At 43.4% G+C, this 18,412-nt stretch overlaps 2 protein-coding genes across 2 annotated transcripts in view; one reads left to right on the top strand and one right to left on the bottom strand.

Moving 5' to 3' along the window:
* The first annotated feature begins 444 nt into the window (after window positions 1-444).
* Window positions 445-1,256, top strand: si:dkey-71d15.2 (SH3 domain-containing kinase-binding protein 1). The gene is made up of 4 exons (XM_037687642.1): window positions 445-685; window positions 765-955; window positions 1,070-1,133; window positions 1,218-1,256. Exons 1-4 carry the CDS (start codon window positions 623-625, stop codon window positions 1,254-1,256), a joined length of 357 nt encoding a protein of 118 aa, XP_037543570.1. The 5' UTR covers window positions 445-622.
* A 2,887-nt stretch (window positions 1,257-4,143) lies between these two features.
* LOC119420252 (lipase member H) overlaps window positions 4,144-18,412 on the bottom strand; it is a 14,789-nt gene continuing 520 nt past the window's right edge. Inside the window, exons 2-8 of the mRNA XM_037687641.1 lie at window positions 16,344-16,445; window positions 14,990-15,079; window positions 14,741-14,908; window positions 8,000-8,089; window positions 4,909-5,017; window positions 4,663-4,833; window positions 4,144-4,580 (exon numbers count right to left, since the gene is read on the bottom strand). Coding sequence (XP_037543569.1) covers window positions 4,496-4,580; window positions 4,663-4,833; window positions 4,909-5,017; window positions 8,000-8,089; window positions 14,741-14,908; window positions 14,990-15,079; window positions 16,344-16,445 — 815 coding nt within the window. The 3' untranslated portion in view covers window positions 4,144-4,495. The remainder of the gene's footprint in view (window positions 4,581-4,662; window positions 4,834-4,908; window positions 5,018-7,999; window positions 8,090-14,740; window positions 14,909-14,989; window positions 15,080-16,343; window positions 16,446-18,412) is intronic.

Below are 18,412 nucleotides of genomic sequence, written 5' to 3'. Positions count from 1 at the left end.
GACCCGTCCAGGGTGTACCCCGCCCCTCGCACAGTGATTGCTGGACATGGGCACCAGCGACCCCCGTGACCCAAAATGGAATAAACGGGTAAAAGATAATGGATGGATATATATATATATATATAGTATATGTGTGTGTGTAAATTAACCACCATAATTATTTGAGGAATATATGCTTTCTTGTTTTCATATTGCTTAACGTTGTTTATAGTTTCCTCAAATTATTGGGGTGGCTTTAGATAATTATGAGGGGGCCAAGGCCACCATTGGCCACCCCCTGGCTCCTCCATTGCGCCTAGTGGTGGATAAATTTGCTCCCTCCACTGGCCAGGATCAGTCACTGCGCTGCCTCAGTCAAAATAAGCATAAAAAAATAAAATAAACTACCTCTTCTCAAAAACTGCACATGTTCACTGTTCAAACCATTCAGCGACGGGGACATCAGCATGCCACTTGTTTATCATCAAAATGCTCCTCAGGGAGTGACTTCACCTCCAACTTGTTTGATTCCCACTGGAAAAAATCATTTAGTTTTTATACCAGTCAGACGACTCAAACTGGGCGTGATTTACAGGTAACACCTACGAGTGAGGAAGGAAAGAAGGAAAACCAAAGAGAAGGGATGAATTCTTTAACACACCAAGGAAGTACTCAGGGAGCAGCTCAGAACTCTCCTGCCCTTCAGGTAAGTCCTAAAGGAAACATCTATACAGTGTGTATATTTCTGTATACATCTAAAATGCTTATGGTTTTGTTTCACCCAGGCTTCAGAAAACAATATCCCAGTGCAGTCCTTCTCCTTGTTGCCAAAGGCTGTCTCTGCTGTCATACATCCAACCGCCATCTCAGGCCCTCGACCCAGAGGCCCAGAGAACTCCAGCCCTAACCTGGAGCAGCTGCAGGCGGAGCTGAGACACCTGAGGGACCAGTTTGAACAAATGAAGAGTCAGCACAAGTGTGGCTTTTATTTTGTTAGCATTTTACACAGATAACCTTAGTTTTAGCATGTTCTCATGGCGTGTTTAGCCTTTGTTTAGTCTTTCTGCTGACGACTTCTTCCATGTTCCAGCAAAGAAATCAAGCTGCTAATGAACGAGCTCGACGAGGAGAAAAGGATTCGTTTAACTTTGCAGGTAAACGAACGAACGACGCCAACGTGTCTGTCGAGCTGTGAGATTTAGACCTGACGTGTGCCACCGTGTCCTGCGTGATTTTAGATGGAGATACAGCGAATGAAGAAGCGCATGACCAAATGAGCAGAGAGGAGGGCGATGGCTCTGGAGTTATGTAGGATATTTTTGAAAACATATCTGTAGATCGTTGTCATGGAAATTTCAAAGGAATCAGTTTCACTCCTCTGATGAAAAAACAGATTATTGTGAAAAAAAAAAGCATCTTAGAGGTGATGAAAACCTTCACTTGTTGGACTGAGTGGGCTATCTGAAGACGATGCTCAGATATCGGACTCTATGAGAAGCGGCAAGAATCGAGGTTTTCTATACAGATGTGGAACTTGTATTTATACAGATGTGGAACTTGTATTTATACAGATGTGGAACTTGTATTTATTCAGATGTGGATCTTGTATTTATACAGATGTGGAACTTGTATTTATACAGATGTGGAACTTGTATTCACTTCAGTAAATTAGATTTTTTTTGTCAAAGTCATGAAGGGGAAGGGAAGTCTGAGATTGTCATCATTGGAAGCTCCCATAATGACAAAATTAGTTCTCTGCATTTAACCCATCACACCTGAGATACACCCGGTGGAGCAGTGGGCAGTTATTGGGTGCCTGTGGAGCAGTTAGGAATTGGATGTGTTGCTCAGAGACACCACATGTGGGAATGGCTGGGAGTTGAATCACAACTTTCTGGTCCCAGGTCGGCTGCCCTACCTCTACCCCATCTCGCTTTAACTAAATAAACTTATTTATTTAAATAAATTTAAATTAGCATTAACACCCTAAAAATCTGTTTTTGTTTTGAGGTGGTCACAATCGTGAATATATCCTGAACTTCTCAAAGACTGGTTGAGCTGAAGGATGAAGAACAAATGGACAGAAGTGTAATTTCTTCTCAATACAGTAATGAATATAAAGCTATCACCAGCAAACTGATTTTCCATTCTGGGAGTGAGCTGTTTGTGGGTTTCAGTTTGGTTTGGTGGCTCCTCAGACTGAAGAAGTCCTTCGAATGAAGGACAAAATGTCTCAGCAACAAAAGAAACCATCCAGATGACCTGAACATTGTTGGATTTATACCTGGATTACTGAGCATGAACTTTGGTGACTAGAAAGCTACTTTATATGTGTGTGGATGGGGTGGGGCTATTGAGTCAACATGGTGGTGCAGAGGTTAGAGAAAGCAACTGTGATCGGAAGGTCACCAGTTCATCTCCCTGAACCGAGAATATCAAAATGTGAGTGGGAAAGTTGAAGCACCCACATCTGTCTCCACCCTCATTTGCCCCACTCTGGGCTCTTAAGCAAGACCCTTAACCCCCACCATCTGCTCCCCTGTGCCCTAGATAGCAGCTCTCGGCTACACGTACACACACAGGGCTGTGGTAGCTGGGTGGTCTGTGGTTGTGTCAGGAAGGGCATCTGGCATTAAAAAAAAAAACCTTCAAATCTTCATTCAAGTTATTTTGCTGTGGTGACCCCTGAAGAGGGAGCAGCTGAAACAAACAAACAAACAAACAAAAAAGATCAAATTAAGATAAGAAAGGTAAAAGTTACAGCTGTTTAAAACGTCATGTAAATATCTTATTCTATAATTCTATAATTTACCATTATCTTTAGTGTATGTTTCTACTTTTGTCAGGCTCTATTTGTGTTTTTTTATTGTTATTTATTTGTTGTAAGGCCTGTAATGTGTTTGAAATAGAATAAATTATAAATTTTAGCTTAAAACCTATACAACTGGTTTTACTGGTGGGTTTGTCTCATGACAGTTAGCCGTGGTGGGTATCTTGAATTACAGTGATTCTAAAAAATAATCAGTCATTGTTATACATCGAATAATTACTTTAAATATTTAGCTAACAGACAGATGGTTACTTAATGTGTTTGTGACATGCATATCTTACAAATACAAACTGTTGAAGTAAAAATCTTAGCATCTTAGAAATTTGGCATAATTCATGATTTCACTCATTTTATAAGTGACTGTCTTTTGAACTTGGTGCAGCTGAAGTGAAACAGGAAGTGACATCAAAGGGGAACTTCCTGGTCTTTATAGAAACATTATCTGAGCTGACTCTTCTTCATCTCTCTGATAGTGACTCAAAATAATCTAAAGGAACAGCAGATTCTTCTCTACTGTCTGTGTTGTTGCCAATGTAGCAATGCTGTTACATGCAGGTTTCCTTCTGACATCACTTCCTGTTGCTGAACATGCAAATACTTCAACATCTGTTCATCTCAGCTGCATAAAATTTATTTTGCAATACGTTATTAATGTTAGCTTTCCAAAAACACATTGATATTTATTTCAAGTATTAGACGTCACATGCACTTTAAACTAACACCCGACCATATAAATTATAATGGCCTTTATATTAGTGATATTTTGTCTTTGGAACTAGCTGACTCTTAAAATCTTTTCACCAACTATCAAAATGAATTTTATTTATTTAAAACATTTTAAATACACAAACTTTGTCTGGATTTGCTCTGATCACGTGTGAACATAATTTAGTGCTGACGATAAGTCGAGTTAAATGGCTTTTTAGTTTGCAGTGCTTAAAGTTTTACAGTCATTGTTGTGTGATGTCTAAACTGACTGTATATGTGTTTTAAATGTTTTTGATCTGCTGTCATAAAAGCCATAAGTGTCTTATTTTCGGCTTAAATAAAAATCTGAACTTTGGAAAAGAAGCTGGTCGTCTTTCACCGAACACAAAATACAGTTCATGTTGCTAAACTGAATGAACCTTGACCTTTGTTTTACAGCTGTTTTATTAGCAACTGGATGATTTTTTTTTTTTACAAGCATCATGAGTTAAACTGAAAAATAAAAATGAGGCACTTACAAAGACAGAAATGAAATTTCAGGTGATTGTCGACTGTTTTTAATGGAAAAAGTAAAATGCATCAAGTTTATCCAAAGTTTTTTAAAAGTAAAATACAAATATAATTGGTCGTTTTAAAACATTAATATACAACATACAGTATAAACAAAATACTATATTCTGTTTAAAATAAATCTGTACAGCTTCTCCTCCTGAGACCCGAGTGTGTGTTTGGTGTGCATTTTTTAAAATTTCAATAGTTGTTTGGATTATTAGGAACTCACAGACATAAAATATGTATATTGTTTTTGAAATATTGGTAATTTACAAATGTAAAATAAAAAAAAAAGCCCTCACATGAGGACAGGGATTCCAGGAGGTTAAGGAACAAATCACATTTTAGTACGTGATAATAACAGTCTGTAAATACACGCATGATGCTGCGTTGCTGTCCTGAGTGAGGTCTGGCTCAGGTTCGGTTTCAGAACTGGGACTCTTCACAGGGATGAGGCCTGAAGGTGACCTCTGTGTTTTCTTGGAGAAGAACGTCGTATCGACACAGAGCCCTGAAGAGACAAACACAGCTGTGAATACAGAAATGAGCAGATGCGTCACGCCCCTGATGCCCTGTCGTTTCTTGTTGCGTACTTCTTGTGCTCCAGGTGCGTGAGGCGAACTCTGAGGATCCGAAGGGTCCGTCTGGGCTGCAACACCTGCCCGGTGGAGAACACGATGGAGACCTTCTTCACCGACTGAATGTCTCTGTCAAACTGAGCCAGCAGTCCAGTCTCTGTGAACCTCCTGAACTCTGAGGCTTTGCTGGGAAAAACACAAACGTGTGGAAGGTTATGGTTAGCTATGGAACAAACTCACGGTCATAGAAACAGAACCTACTGATCAATTGTTGCCACGGCTTCTTTCTCGCCATCGTAGAGTTTAACGGTGATGTACCCCCAGCGCTCAGACTTGTTCCAGATCATTACATCAACCTTGTAGTTTGTCCCTGAGAGAGCACAAAACGTTACACAACATTACACTGCATCAAATGTAAATTGTATCTGCCCTTTACTGAAACAATGTTATATAGTACCCTTATATAGTATAATACATTACTATATAGTATTGTTATATAGTACTTATACAACAAACAAGATAAATCTGGTAAAACAGCTGATGCGGCTGTCAGATTTGGAAAATTCTTATTTTTATCTCCTTTTTGTTTCTGCCTACTAGATTTCACAGAAATAAATGACACAAAGCATGATTGTAATGAAACATGTCTAAAAATCTAAATAAGTTAATTTGAACAAAAATATTTGCTAAGATTTGTTTTGACAGAAAGAAACATGAGGACCGACTCTAAAAGAGACTAAATGTTCTTCTGCATTATAATTTTTCCTCTTGCATGAACCAAATAACCAAACTGGTAATTTATGTACATTTCTTCGGACGTTTTCGATGCTGTTGATTTCAAACAGTGATTCTCAAGTGCTGGGTCGCGACCTGAATCAGGGCCGTGGACCCATTTTCTTTGGGTCGTGGGCTTTGCCTGGACGATAAAAAAATTACATTCTGATCATTACATCAACCTTGTAGTTAATATTTGAGTTAATTTATTTTCCATTCAACGTTTATTTATACAGGTTAGTTCCCATTAAGCCTCGAGGACTCATTTACAAGAGTAATAATACACTTAATAATAATAACTGAATACACTTAACAAGTTAAAGCTACACATTTTTAGTCTTTTCAAAACTACTTTTCAAATCATCAAAGTTCATGCTCAGTCATCCAAGTACAAAATCTAATAATGGTCAATCAGGTCATATGGACTTTTCAAATGCTTGAATTTTAAGCTTTAACTTGTAAGCACTGTTGAATTATCCATCCATCCCGATTCTTCCATTTTGGGTAACGGGGGTCGCTGGTGCCAATGTCCTGTTGAATTAATAAAAATAAAAAAGGCAGTAGAGTGATGCCTCCCATCATTGAGGGATTTAAATTGTAAATGTTTGTATTTTTGGAGTTGAGTGTTTTTCTGGACTGGAACTGAACAGAGAATAAAAGTACACTTTACTGTTTTTGGTGCAAGATATTCATGTGGGCAGGAGTTGCACCGAATAAGAACAGATTTGTTTATTCTTTTGCTTGTTCGAGGAAGAGCAGAGTGGCGGATGCTGGCGAGAGGAGGGAGACATTTTATCCTCCAGATGCAATGGAGGAGCCATGGGGGTGGGGGTGGGGGGGCAATGGTGGGCTTGACACCCCCCCCCCCCATAAATGAATCTTCAGCCACCCCATTCATTTGAGGAAACTATAGTTTTAAGCAATATAAAAAAGAAAACTGGGAAAAATAGTTTTGTCAATGACCAGGGTGGCAGTTTATCCCATTTTTCAAAAAAAACTTTCTTACGCCTACATGTTGTTACTTAGAAGTTGCCATGATGCATGCTCAATAATCCAGGTAGAAAAATCCAAAAAAGTTCAATCTGGTCCTCTGGACATTCAAAAAAACAAGTTGTTCCACAGAACAACTGTGTCAACTCTTGAAACTGGGCCTGCAGTCAACCTACTTCACATATGGGGAGCAATATTATAGGCAGAAACATGTGTGTGCTATGGGGTCTCCAGTTTCTCCTATTGTTGCCAACCTGTACATGGAGGAGGTAGAAAAGAGAGCCTTGACGTCCTTTTCAGGGACACCACCAAGTCATTGGTTCAGGTATGTTGACGACACCTGGGTTAAAATTAAATCTCAGGAAGTCCAACATTTTACTGACCACATCAACTCTGTGGATAAATACATCAAGTTCACACGAGAATATGTAAAAAATGGCAAGTTGGCTTTCTTGGACTGTGAGGTCTCAGTCTCGGATAGAGGACATTTGCAAACCGAGGTGTACCGCAAACCCACCCACACAGACCAGTATTTGCAGTTTGACTCCCATCACCCTTTGGAGCACAAGTTAGGAGTCATCAGGACTCTGTATCACAGAGCAGACAGCATCCCTACTAGCTCGGGAGCCAGGCAGAAGGAGAAATCCTACACAAAACAGGCTCTAGAGCAATGTGGATATCCTAACTGGGCCTTCCTGAAAGCAGAGAAGAAACCCAAACAGGACTCCAGTCAGCCATCAGGTGAAAAGGAGGAACCCAGACCCAGACCAGTGGTCATTCCGTATGTTGAGGGTGTATCAGAGAAACTGAGACGTTTATTTTCTAAACATAACGTCCCAGTGGCTTTTAAACCCCAAAATACATTACGGCAAAGACTGGTTCATCCCAAAGATCCAGTCCCCCGGCACAAACAGAGTAATGTTGTGTATGCTGTTCAGTGTCAGGAGGGCTGTGATCAGTCTTACATCGGGGAAACAAAACAGCCACTGGCCAAAAGGATGGCCCAGCACAGAAGATCAACATCATCAGGCCAGGATTCTGCGGTCTACACTCATCTCCAGGCCAGCGGTCACTCTTTCAAGGATGAAGATGTTCACATCCTGGACAGAGAGGAACGATGGTTTGAGAGAGGAGTAAAGGAGGCCATCTTTGTGAAAAGAAATTGTCCATCATTAAACAGGGGTGGAGGCCTCCGGGTTCAACTGTCCCCCTCTTACAATGCTGTGATTGCTAGTATCACTCAGCCCTCTGTGAGTAGTAAACAGCCATCAGTGTGCTAATGACCCATTGTTAGGCTGATGGTCCTTCTTGAGCATGTGATCAGCTGGTTTTGGTTGTCAGCAGCAAACTGGTTGATCCACTCTAAGAAGGTGCTATTTAAGAGACTGAGCTGAAAACAGCACCTCAGACTGGGGATGTCTCTTGGATGAGAGACGAAACGTTTCTAGAATTTTTTTTGCTTTGTTTTGCTTTTGTTTTTTTGAATGTCCAGAGGACCAGATTGAACTTTTTTGGATTAGAATTTGCCACTTTATGATGTGTTGCTTCTCGTTTTTACCTGATAATTTTAATTATAACAGTTACTTACTGCAAAACGGAGATTGTTTATTTGTAGTCAAGTAGTATTTAGCTTGGGTCGATTTCAGCAGGACGTCTTTCCACAGTATTACGTCATAGCCTGAGAAGAGTAAAGAGATGAAATAGAACTTTAGTGATCCCACAGGAAATGATCTGGATCTTGACAATGGTCAGCTGTGTCTGACCGAGAGCCAGTTGGCATTTGAAAGGTTTACTTTAGTCAGAGAAAAATCTGACCAGTTATGAAACTAATGGAGTCAGTCAAACTACATCTATCCAGGTGGAGTCCTAAAATCTTTTCCCACCGTTTAATACCAAACCGTTAACCTGTGAGCTTTGCTCTTTCAGTTCCATGTCCTGTGATTCACTGTGGAAATACCTCTCCAAAACGTTGGTTACGTACTATAACCCCAGATTCTATGAGTATAGGCGTAGCCCTTTAAGGCTGTCGCTTAGTGGGTTTATCCCAATATGCAAAGCATCGCACTGAAAAATTTAGTCCACGCCCACCTGCTGTGTGGGCCCCACCCGGTCCGTATAAATTACGTTAAGAGCGGGAAATCGGCTCCCAAAAATAGCTTTTTCTTCAGCCATTTAGGAGCCAGTGAGGCCCGACGCTTAAAGGGCTACGCCTATACTCATAGAATCTGGGGTTACAGTACGTAACCGACGTTCTATTTCATATAGGCTTCGCCCTTTAAGGCTGTCGCTTAGTGGGTTAAGGGCGAAGCGGATGTTGTCCTCGCCTCACTGGGTCCATTCGAACACCGTATGAAGCAGAAGCTTGCCCAAAAAACGTCTGGTCACTCAGCTCCCCATGTGCGTAATTACGCATTGCGTAATTATGTGTGCCATGCACAGACGCATGTTGTGTAACTATGCGTTCTGAATGCATGAACGCCCCGGAAAATTCAACGGGAAGGGAAAAAAGCTGAAAAGAGCCATGAACCAACCGGTTTATGGCTGAACCATATGAACAGATTAATAATAACAGGAGAGCTGATTATTAATCAATTGAACTGATTGGTAACAATAGTCGTGAACTGATTAGTGACAATAGAACCAAAATAACAATCACAACTTGTGACTGATAACATCTCACACTGTAATGCATGCAGACAGATGTGAGTAAAACGGAGTTCCATGAAACAACAATATTCATTCTGTAAAACACTAAAGACAGAATGTGTCATGGAACGAGCCGTCACATCACGTAGATAAAAGCGAATGAATGAGCAGGGTGTTGACCACGCGGCCGCAGTGCAAAATGTCCTGCATTGCCATACCAATATGCAAAGCAGTCGAAGATGCGATACCCCTGATCGAGTGTGCTCTGAGGTTGACAGGAGGCTCTAAATCTGATGCTCTGTAGGCTTCAGAAATGGCCTCACACTGCCAATGTGACAAGCGCTGGGTGGATAACGGTCGACCTGCAGATGCATCTCTATAATGCACAAACAAATGTTGACACATTGCAACTGTGCACGCTATGTAACACGTCAACGCCCGCACCAGACAGAGATGAAAAGACGCTACTTCTTCTGATCTGTGTGTGAAGGGGGGTGGGGGGACACGGGGGGGGGGACACCCCTCCAACAATATCGCTCTTGATTTAAAAGAGCTCGTGATGTTTTAGGCATAAAAGCTGGCTTTGGTCTTAAATAAGCTGAGCTGCCGTCAGCCTGAATTCTGAGACATGACAGAGCAACAGAGAGGGCAGATAAATCACTCACTCTCTTGGCGGATGTTAAAGCCAGCAGCAGGGCTGTTTAAAGAGACAAGAATTTAAGTGGAACCTGATCCAAAGACTCAAATGGAGCTTCGATCAGGACCTGCAGGACCAGTATTAAATCCCACTGTGGAACAAGTGGGTGTGAAACAGGCCTGCGTCTCTACACCTTTTAGAAAACGCTTCATCAGCGGATGATTAAAACATGTTCTGTCTCCGAAACCTTTCGTGGCAGGAATAGATGGCTGCAGCGTACTTTTTAATCGTGCTGGACACCAAATTTCTGTCCATCAGCTGCTGCAGAAAGGACAGCATGCCACCTAATGGACATGAGGTGGCCTCTACACCCTTCTCTGTACACCAGTGCTGAAAGGCTGTCCGCTTTGATGTGTACAGCGCTGTGGTAGATGTAACACGTGAAAACAGAATTGTGCGCACTACATCCTGTGGGAGACCCATCCTCTCTTTGCGGATCCGTTCAGCGGCCAGACCCACAGGTGCTGGCCTATTTCTGGGTAACTCCTGGTCGCTCCTCCTGCCTGGAGGAGAGTATCCTCCCTCCACGGAAGTTTCCACGGGCACCCCGACAACAGGCGTTGCAGGACTGGGAACCATGGTGCGCTCACGCGTTCGGGGGCCACCAGGAGAGCTGTCAATCCCTTCTCCTGAACTCGGTTCAAGAACCGTAAATCAGAGGAGGTGGAGGAAAACACGTACAGAAGCATTTTGGGCCATGGGCTGTGGGCAAACGCATCCACCCCCAGCGGTGGTTCATCTCGTGGGCTCAGAGAAAACCATAATTGACACTGAGCGTTTCTAGTGTCACAAACAGACCCACAGCTGCTATTTCAATCTGAGTCAAAATGCTCCGTCAGAGGATGATTAAAGGTTGTTCTGTCTCCGACAACTTTGAGACAAGAAGAAAACATGGCTGCAGCATACGATAATCGTGCTGGACACCAGATTTCTGTCCATCGACTGCTGCAGAAAAGGACAGCATGTCGTACAGTGGACATGAAGTGGCCTCTACTCCTTTCTCTGTACCACAGTGCTGAAAAAACTGACCATTTGATGTGAACAGCGCTGTGGTGTTTGCAGCACGTGAATCCTGAATCGTACGCACTACATCTTGTGAGAGATACATCCTCTCAAAAAGATCCGCACAGCGGCCAGACCACAGGTGCTGGCCTATTCTGATTAACTCCTGATCGTTCCTCCCGCCTGGAGGAGAGCATCCTCCCTCCATGGCAGGTTCCATGAGCGCCCTGATAACAAGTGTCATAGGCCTGGGCACCATGATGCGTTCACGCACTTGGGGCAGAGGAGCTGACAGTCCCTCCTCCTGAGCTCGGTTCAGAAAACCGTGATACCAGAGGGAGAGAGGAAGGTGAAAAAGCATTACGACCACAGGCTGTGAGCAGGCACGTCCACCCCAGCGGTGGATCGTCCCGTGGCTCCACGATAATTATAATTGACATTGAGCGTTCTCTCGTGTTGCTACACGTCCACAGGCGCTGGCAGGATTTCTGCCGTGTCTGAGCCATAGCTCTGGGTGGAAGGTCCCAGGTCCCCGTGCCGCAAAGGACCGTCTTTGGACATCACATCCGCCCCTTGTTCGGAATACATGAGATGTACCCTACTCCAATGGAGAGCAGATTGGGTGTGCCCCACACAGCATCTGTCTCACAATGTGGCACATGGGTTGAGCGCATACATCTCCTGCCAGTATGTATGCAACAGTCACTTGCTGTCTGTGTGAATCAAAAACACCGATGATTCTGCAGTTCAAGGTCAGTGTTGAGTCACATTCAAAGAACCTGTGCGACACTCCAAAAACATTTAAATGAGCTGCTGTGTGGAGAACCACAGCACCCCCACAGCTTGTTAAATGTGTGTGCCTCTGTGAAAACTGACATGTGTGACGTAGGTCTGCTGATGGAAAACAGCTGATATCACTCAACCGGTTCACGTGAGTTGCACTGCTGCCACCTGTCTGTACAAACTGCTCAGCAGCAGCAGGTGTCCAGATAAAGCAGAATTAGAGCGGCTCGGGCACATAATGGAGTGTTGTTTCTCACAGTTCAAAAATTGACAAATCTAGAATAAATCTCATCTTTCCAGTTTGTTGGGACCAGGAAGTGATGAGAGAGGGACCTTGCATTTTCCTCTCCTTCTGAGACTCTATAAATTACATTTAAAACAGAATTTCCTGAACTTCTGCGAGAGGGGACGAGATCTGTTCAGAAATGACAGAAAACGTCACAGAGTTCCTCCACACCGGGGTTTGAGCTGTACTGCAGCGTGAATCCCCGGATTAAAAACGGTTCGCCCATCCGTCTGGAGCGTGCGCTCATTGTCACTCGTTTATAAGTTATAAAGTGGGCACGCATTTATGCTGTGAAACTCACATGCATGCTGATGTGAACTGGTGCGCGCTGAATGAGAAAGAAAACATGCGCGCCCCCGAGCATGCAAATCATTGTGTGTTTGCTGATGCTGCAGGACGCAGCTCATGTGCTGTGCTCACGTTGTGTGCAACTGATCTGTGTAAATGTTCGGGGAGCGGGTGCACGTATGAGCCGACGTGCCCTGAAGAGTCGTGTGTGTGCACCCTCATTCATGCGACGCCTTAAGCCAGGATTGCCGCGGGAGCGCACGTTGACACTGGTGCGGTCAGGAAGCAGCGCACGGCATCGGTGGGGTGAGGTTACCACTGGGCTCGGTCTGCAGAAACACGTTCATTCTTGGCTGCGAATCACGTGAACTTTTGAGTGATTCCTCGAGCTGCAGTATTATTCAGAAAACCTTCTTCGAGGATGAAGGAGCGGAGCCGCTGTGAGGCTTGTAAAACTGCTGACGCCGCGGGAGCGCGTGTTTGACACTACTGCGATGAAAAACGCATGTCACTCCTGCCGAGAGCGAGATACGTTACCGGGCTCGTATCGCAGTCTCACGTTAACGTTGACGTGAACGGCGGGCGCTGAGAGCTGCGTGCGCGCTTTCATGCCGCGGGAGCGCGTGCTGGCACTACTGACAGTGAATGAAAACAACCTTAAAAGGCTCATTCGTGATGAGTGTGTGTGATGGGGCCGCTTGTCAGATAATCCATGCTGACAGCCTGGCTAAAAGGCACTTCATCATAAAATGATGTTTATTTCACATTGTGTCATCAACACACCTCCAACAAACCGACACCTGGTTATCCTCCCTTGATCTCTGTTTGTTGTCCTGGAGGGCCCCCTGTTGGCGAAGTCCGGGAAAAAAATGAACTTCAGGATGCCGGGGATGTCTGACGGGAGGGGCTGGCGTAGCAGAGCTGGGGAGGCGTTGTGCAGCTGTGGAACATCTTGAAATGATCTCTCGCTGGTGAAAAGAGGACCTCCAACAAGCTCCTGCAGCTCTCCTGAGAGGAAGGTGGAGTGATGAGCCAGGAGAGCCTCTGGGACCTCGTTCTCCGGCTGCGATGCTGGGCGGCAGACAGCAAAAGAGACACACCGGTTGGGGATGACGTCAGCTGCCCTGTAGACGGAGCGTACTACAGGGGCTGACAGTGTCGTTAGCAAGCAGCCGCTGCGAGAGTGGAGCGAGCCGAAGGACAGAGGGCCACCGTCTCTTCCCGCCTCTGAACGTGTATGCCAACAGCGTAACGTGTTGTTCGCTGCGGCCGTGTGGAACGCATGCTGGTGAGCTCAGTTGGAGAGCGGTGTCACCGTCTCGGTTATGCTAACCGGAGGCACGGGATGCTGGTCCACCTCGACATCTTGTTCCAATGAAGCCTCCGTCAGGCTTGGCTCCAGGGGGCACTGAGGGACTTTCCGCTCGGTGAACCCCTGCTCTGGAGATGGGTGCGGACTGTGGAGACCGGACCCCCCAATCTACCAGGAAAATAACGTCTGTGGCCTCGCCCATAGGACGTTCTGTTGGGAAAACGAGGCCAGAAGGATCAAGACGGTGAGCCGGAATGGAACCTAGTAAAAACAACCTTCCCGCCGGATCATCCGAATTGGCGGGAAAGGCGTGGGACGTAAAAAAGGTCCCTTCATGTCAGCCGCCTCCTGGGTTACGCCGGGCAACCCCAGAGGGCGCCGTCGGCCGGGAGCGGTGTGATCGCCGATGCGAAACGAGGTGGGATGGAGTGAGCATTCACTCAGCCCCCCTCCACCGACACTACACTCTCCAAGAGGGAATGAGCAGCGGGGGGCTGCAGCTGAGCGCTGCCTGTCCCGGAGGAACCATTCGATTCGCTCCGAGGGTCGGCGATAAGAGGAAAATTACAAGATGGCGTTGTCCAGCGTGTAGCGACCCGTCACTGAGAAATATTCCTCGGCGCTTACCTTGAAACAAGACTGCTCGTCAGCTTCTCCTCGGGGAGGAGAACTCACCGGACGACCGGAGGTCAACTGCCGGGCCAAGCATTCTTAACAAAGGTTGGTCATCTACACAACTTTCCTTCTTCGTTCTTCTGACAGTGCTATTAGCTTGCTGAAGAAAAAATGGGAGCCGATTTCCCGCTCTTAACGTAATTTATACGGACCGGGTGGGGCCCACACAGCAGGTGGGCGTGGACTAAATTTTTCAGTGCGATGCTTTGCATATCGGGATAAACCCAGTAAGTGACAGCCTTAAAGGGCGAAGCCTATACGAAATGGAACATAAAAACTACACACATAACATGGTCAGGGATGGGAGAAAAAGGTTTGCTCTTTTCAAGTGACAAAATTGACCAAAGGCTTTCACTTGGAACTCAAACCTTCGTCATCACTATCTGTCCTTTCACTAATTGACAACTGAGCAAATTTCCAATCTGCATATGCAGTGCAAGAAAGCTAAAAACAGTTGCAACTCCTATTTTGAAATGGCATGTTAGTAAAAAGTCTCAAGCTTTTCATTCATCCAGAAATAAAGAGCTACCTCTTTATTCTCCCCCAACTAATACAGCCATAAATGATCTCCAGGTGATGGCCACTGCTCAGTCATTCATCTCATGCACAACCCAGGGAAAAAAAGAGTTTTGTCACCAACCAAAGAAAGGACACCCAGCTTCCCCAAAGTGGTCACAGTTTAGACATTTTCCATCCAGGAAGTCTTCATAGGATGAACAGGGAAATGCCCTGGAGGAACATTTTCTGTCCACGGTGTCGAGAAAAAGCATCACTGATCTCTGGTGGTCACATTTAAAATAGGATCCCCCTGTTCAGCAGGTGAGAAAGTGGATTATTGCAACCATTTCAGTTCTTTCTGCAGTAACATGTTGTTAATTAATAACATCACCAGAAAAGATGGTCTTAGGACAGCCAGGCTGGTCTGTTCCTCCATTAGCGTAGAAATCGATATGACCGAGAGGATTCCTGTATCCCAGAGCTGAAAACACACAAGATGGCTCCTGAGAACATCTCCAGTAATTACACATTCTGTAAAAATACAGACGAACCACTGAGAGGTGAAACTGAGCTGGTCAACTAAAAGAGATACAACACTTAGCTTGAAAGAGAAAAACACTAAGTAAAAGTTAAAGGAAGCGAGATAATAGCTAAAGTAGCAAACATCTAGTTAAAAGATGAAAGTAGCAGAACAGTAGCTAGAAGCTAATAGTAGAAAATGGTGGTTAAAAGCTAGAAAAAGAAAAGGCTTGCCTAAAGTATTAAAAAGCTAGTTAGAAGATAAAAGTATCAAATGTCTATGGAAAAGATAAGAGAAGCATAAAAGTCTAGATTAAAGTAACTAGGGCTAGCTAAAAGTACCAAAATTCTAGCTAAAATTAATGGAAGAATAGTAGCTAGAAACTAATAATAGCAACATGGTAGATAAAAGCTAAAAGCAACACAAGGCTTGTTATAAATATCAAAAGGTTAGTTAAAAGCTAAAACTAGCTAAGAGCTAGTTAAATGCTAAAAGTAGCAAAATGCTAGCTAAAATTAATGGTAGAATAGTAACTAGAAGCTAATAGCAAAATGGTAGATAAAAGCTAAAAGAAACACAAGGCTTGCTACAAGTATCAAAAAGGCTAGTTAAAAACTACAACTAGCTAAGAGCTAGTTAAAAGCTAAAAGTAGGAAAATGCTAGCTAAAATTTATGGTAGAATAGTAACTAGAAGCTAATAGCAAAATGGTAGATAAAAGTAAAAGAAACATAAGGCTTGCTACAAGTACCAAAAGTCTAGCTAAGCTAAAAGTAGCTAAATGTTGGCTAATAATTAGTGGTAGAAAACCAGTAACTAACCAATACTACCAAAACAGTAGCCATAAGCTACAAAAAGCTAAAAGCTTGCTAAATGTATCAAGAAACTAGATAGAAGCTAGAAGTATCAAAGAGCTACCTAAAGGCTAAAAGGATAATTGAAAAATGCAAAATGGTTAAAAGTCAAATGTAGGAAACAAAAAAGTTCAAGTAGCTATATCTAAAAGCTACAAGTCACAACACACTAGAATGACAAAATAGCAAAAGACAAGTTAAAAGTTAAGAACAGTAATGCTTATGTCGAACTATAGAAAAGTTACAAAAACACAAGTCATAGTATACATTTCCTGAATGAGCTGATTTCTATGAATAGCTACCCCCACCCACACACACTGTTTACTGACAGTTGTATAGTGAAATCATGAGAAATTCAATAGTTAAACTGACCATCTATGTCTGTGTGCAGCACATCTACAAACTGAGCGTCTGTCGGGTCCAGTCGATGTTCTGGAGGCTTGTCATTGAAGAGCGGCCCAGCAGCATCCAGACCTGGAAACACAACCATGTTACAGTAGGCTTGCCCACATGCATACTGTTACATAACATCTCAGGAATTTCAACAAAACTGCTGCTTTTGGCTTTTTTCAGTGGGATGTTTGTCCAAACCAGAAGGTTTGGGAAACTTTTTTGGGAAAGACTTTGTGTCACTGAATTTTTATTTTGTAATCTTCTCTTAGAAAATAAAATAAACTCTCAATAAGTTCTTTAAAGTATTTTAAAGGATCTCTAACTAGTTGGAACAATAGACTTTATTCAATAAACAATTACTTCAGCTATAAAAAGGAGACTGTAAAAATAGTGTAGCTGTCAGGTTTCTCCAGTGCAAGCTCCATTCAGCTTGAATGCTAATTTTAGACATTAACTGACGTTCAGCATTTTAATTTTAACTGGAGAATATTGACAGAGAGGAGAATGGAGAAATGAAAATGCATTTGTGTTAGATTCAGAGCTAATATATATATATATATATATATATATATATATATATATATATATATATATATACAGGTCCTTCTAAAAAAATTAGCATATTGTGATAAAGGTCATTATTTTCCATAATGTAATGATAAAAATGAAACTTTCATATATTTCAGATTCATTGCACACCAACTGAAATATTTCAGGTCTTTAATTGTTTTAATGATGATTATGGCATACAGCTCATGAAAACCCAAAATGCCTGTCTCAAAAAATTAGCATATCATGAAAAGGTTCTCTAAACAAGCTATTAACCTAACCATCTGAATCAACGACGTAACTCTAAACACCTGCAAAAGATTCCTGAGGCTTTTAAAAACTCCCAGCCTTGTTCATTACTCAAAACCGCAATCATGGGTAAGACTGCCGACCTGACTGCTGTCCAGAAGGCCATCATTGACACCCTAAAGCAAGAGGGTAAGACACAGAAAGAAATTGCTGAACGTATAGGCTGTTCCCAGAGTGCTGTATCAAGGCACCTCAGTGGGAAGTCTGTGGGAAGGGAAAAGTGTGGCAGAAAACGCTGCACAACGAGAAGAGGTGACTGGACCCTGAGGAGATTGTGGAGAAGGGCCGATTCCAGACCTTGTTGGACCTGCGGAAGCAGTGGACTGAGTCTGGAGTAGAAATATCCAGAGCCACCGTGCACAGGTGTGTGCAGGAAATGGGCTACAGGTGCCACATTCCCCAGGTCATTCACTTTTGAACAAGAGACTGCGTCAGAAGCATCTTGCCTGGGACTGCTGCTGAGTGGTCCAAAGTTATGTTCTCCAATTACAGTAAATTTTGCATTTCCTTTGGAAATCAAGGTCCCAGAGTCTGGAGGAAGAGAGGAGACACAGAATTAACATTGCTTGAGGTCCAGTGTCAAGTTTCCACAGTCACTGGGGTGTCATGTCATCTGCTGGTGTTGGTCCACTGTGTTTTATCAAGGGCAGGGTCAATGCAGCTAGCTATCAGGAGGTTTTGGAGCACTTCATGCTTCCATCTGCTGAAAAGCTTTATGGAGATGAAGATTTCATTTTTCAGCACGACCTGGCACCTGCTCACAGTGCCAAAACCACTGGTAAATTGTTTACTGACCAAGGTATTATTGTGTTCAATTGGCCTGCCAACTCTCCTGACCTGAACCCCATAGAGAACCTGTGGGATATTGTGAAGAGAAAGTTGAGAGATGCAAGACCCAACACTCTGAATGAGCTTAAGGCCGCTATCGAAGCATCCTGGGCCTCCATAACACCTCAGCAGTGCCACAGGCTGATTGCCTCCATGCCACGCCGCATTGAAGCAGTCATTCATGCAAAAGGAATCCCGACCAAGTATTGAGTGCATAACTGAACATGATTATTTGAAGGTTGATGTTTTTTGTATTAAAAACACTTGGCTTTCATTGGTGGGATGAAATATGCTAATTTTTTGGGACAGGCATTTTGGGTTTTCATGAGCTGTATGCCATAATCATCAGTATTAAAACAATT

This window comes from Nematolebias whitei, chromosome 14 (assembly GCF_014905685.2).
Source record: "Nematolebias whitei isolate Nwh7 chromosome 14, NemWhi1, whole genome shotgun sequence".
Taxonomy (NCBI): domain Eukaryota; kingdom Metazoa; phylum Chordata; class Actinopteri; order Cyprinodontiformes; family Rivulidae; genus Nematolebias; species Nematolebias whitei.
The sequence above is the reverse complement of the archived record's forward strand: the minus strand, read 5'-3'. Positions and strand labels throughout refer to the sequence as shown.

What these genes read in the sequence shown, in the direction of transcription:
- si:dkey-71d15.2 (XM_037687642.1), top strand. Translation starts at nt 623, where the DNA reads ATGAATTCTTTAACACACCAAGGAAGTACTCAGGGAGCAGCTCAGAAC. An exon ending in AGAACTCTCCTGCCCTTCAG is followed by an intron (nt 686 to 764) that starts GTAAGTCCTAAA and finishes TGTTTCACCCAG; the next exon opens with GCTTCAGAAAACAATATCCC. An exon ending in CAAATGAAGAGTCAGCACAA is followed by an intron (nt 956 to 1,069) that starts GTGTGGCTTTTA and finishes TCCATGTTCCAG; the next exon opens with CAAAGAAATCAAGCTGCTAA.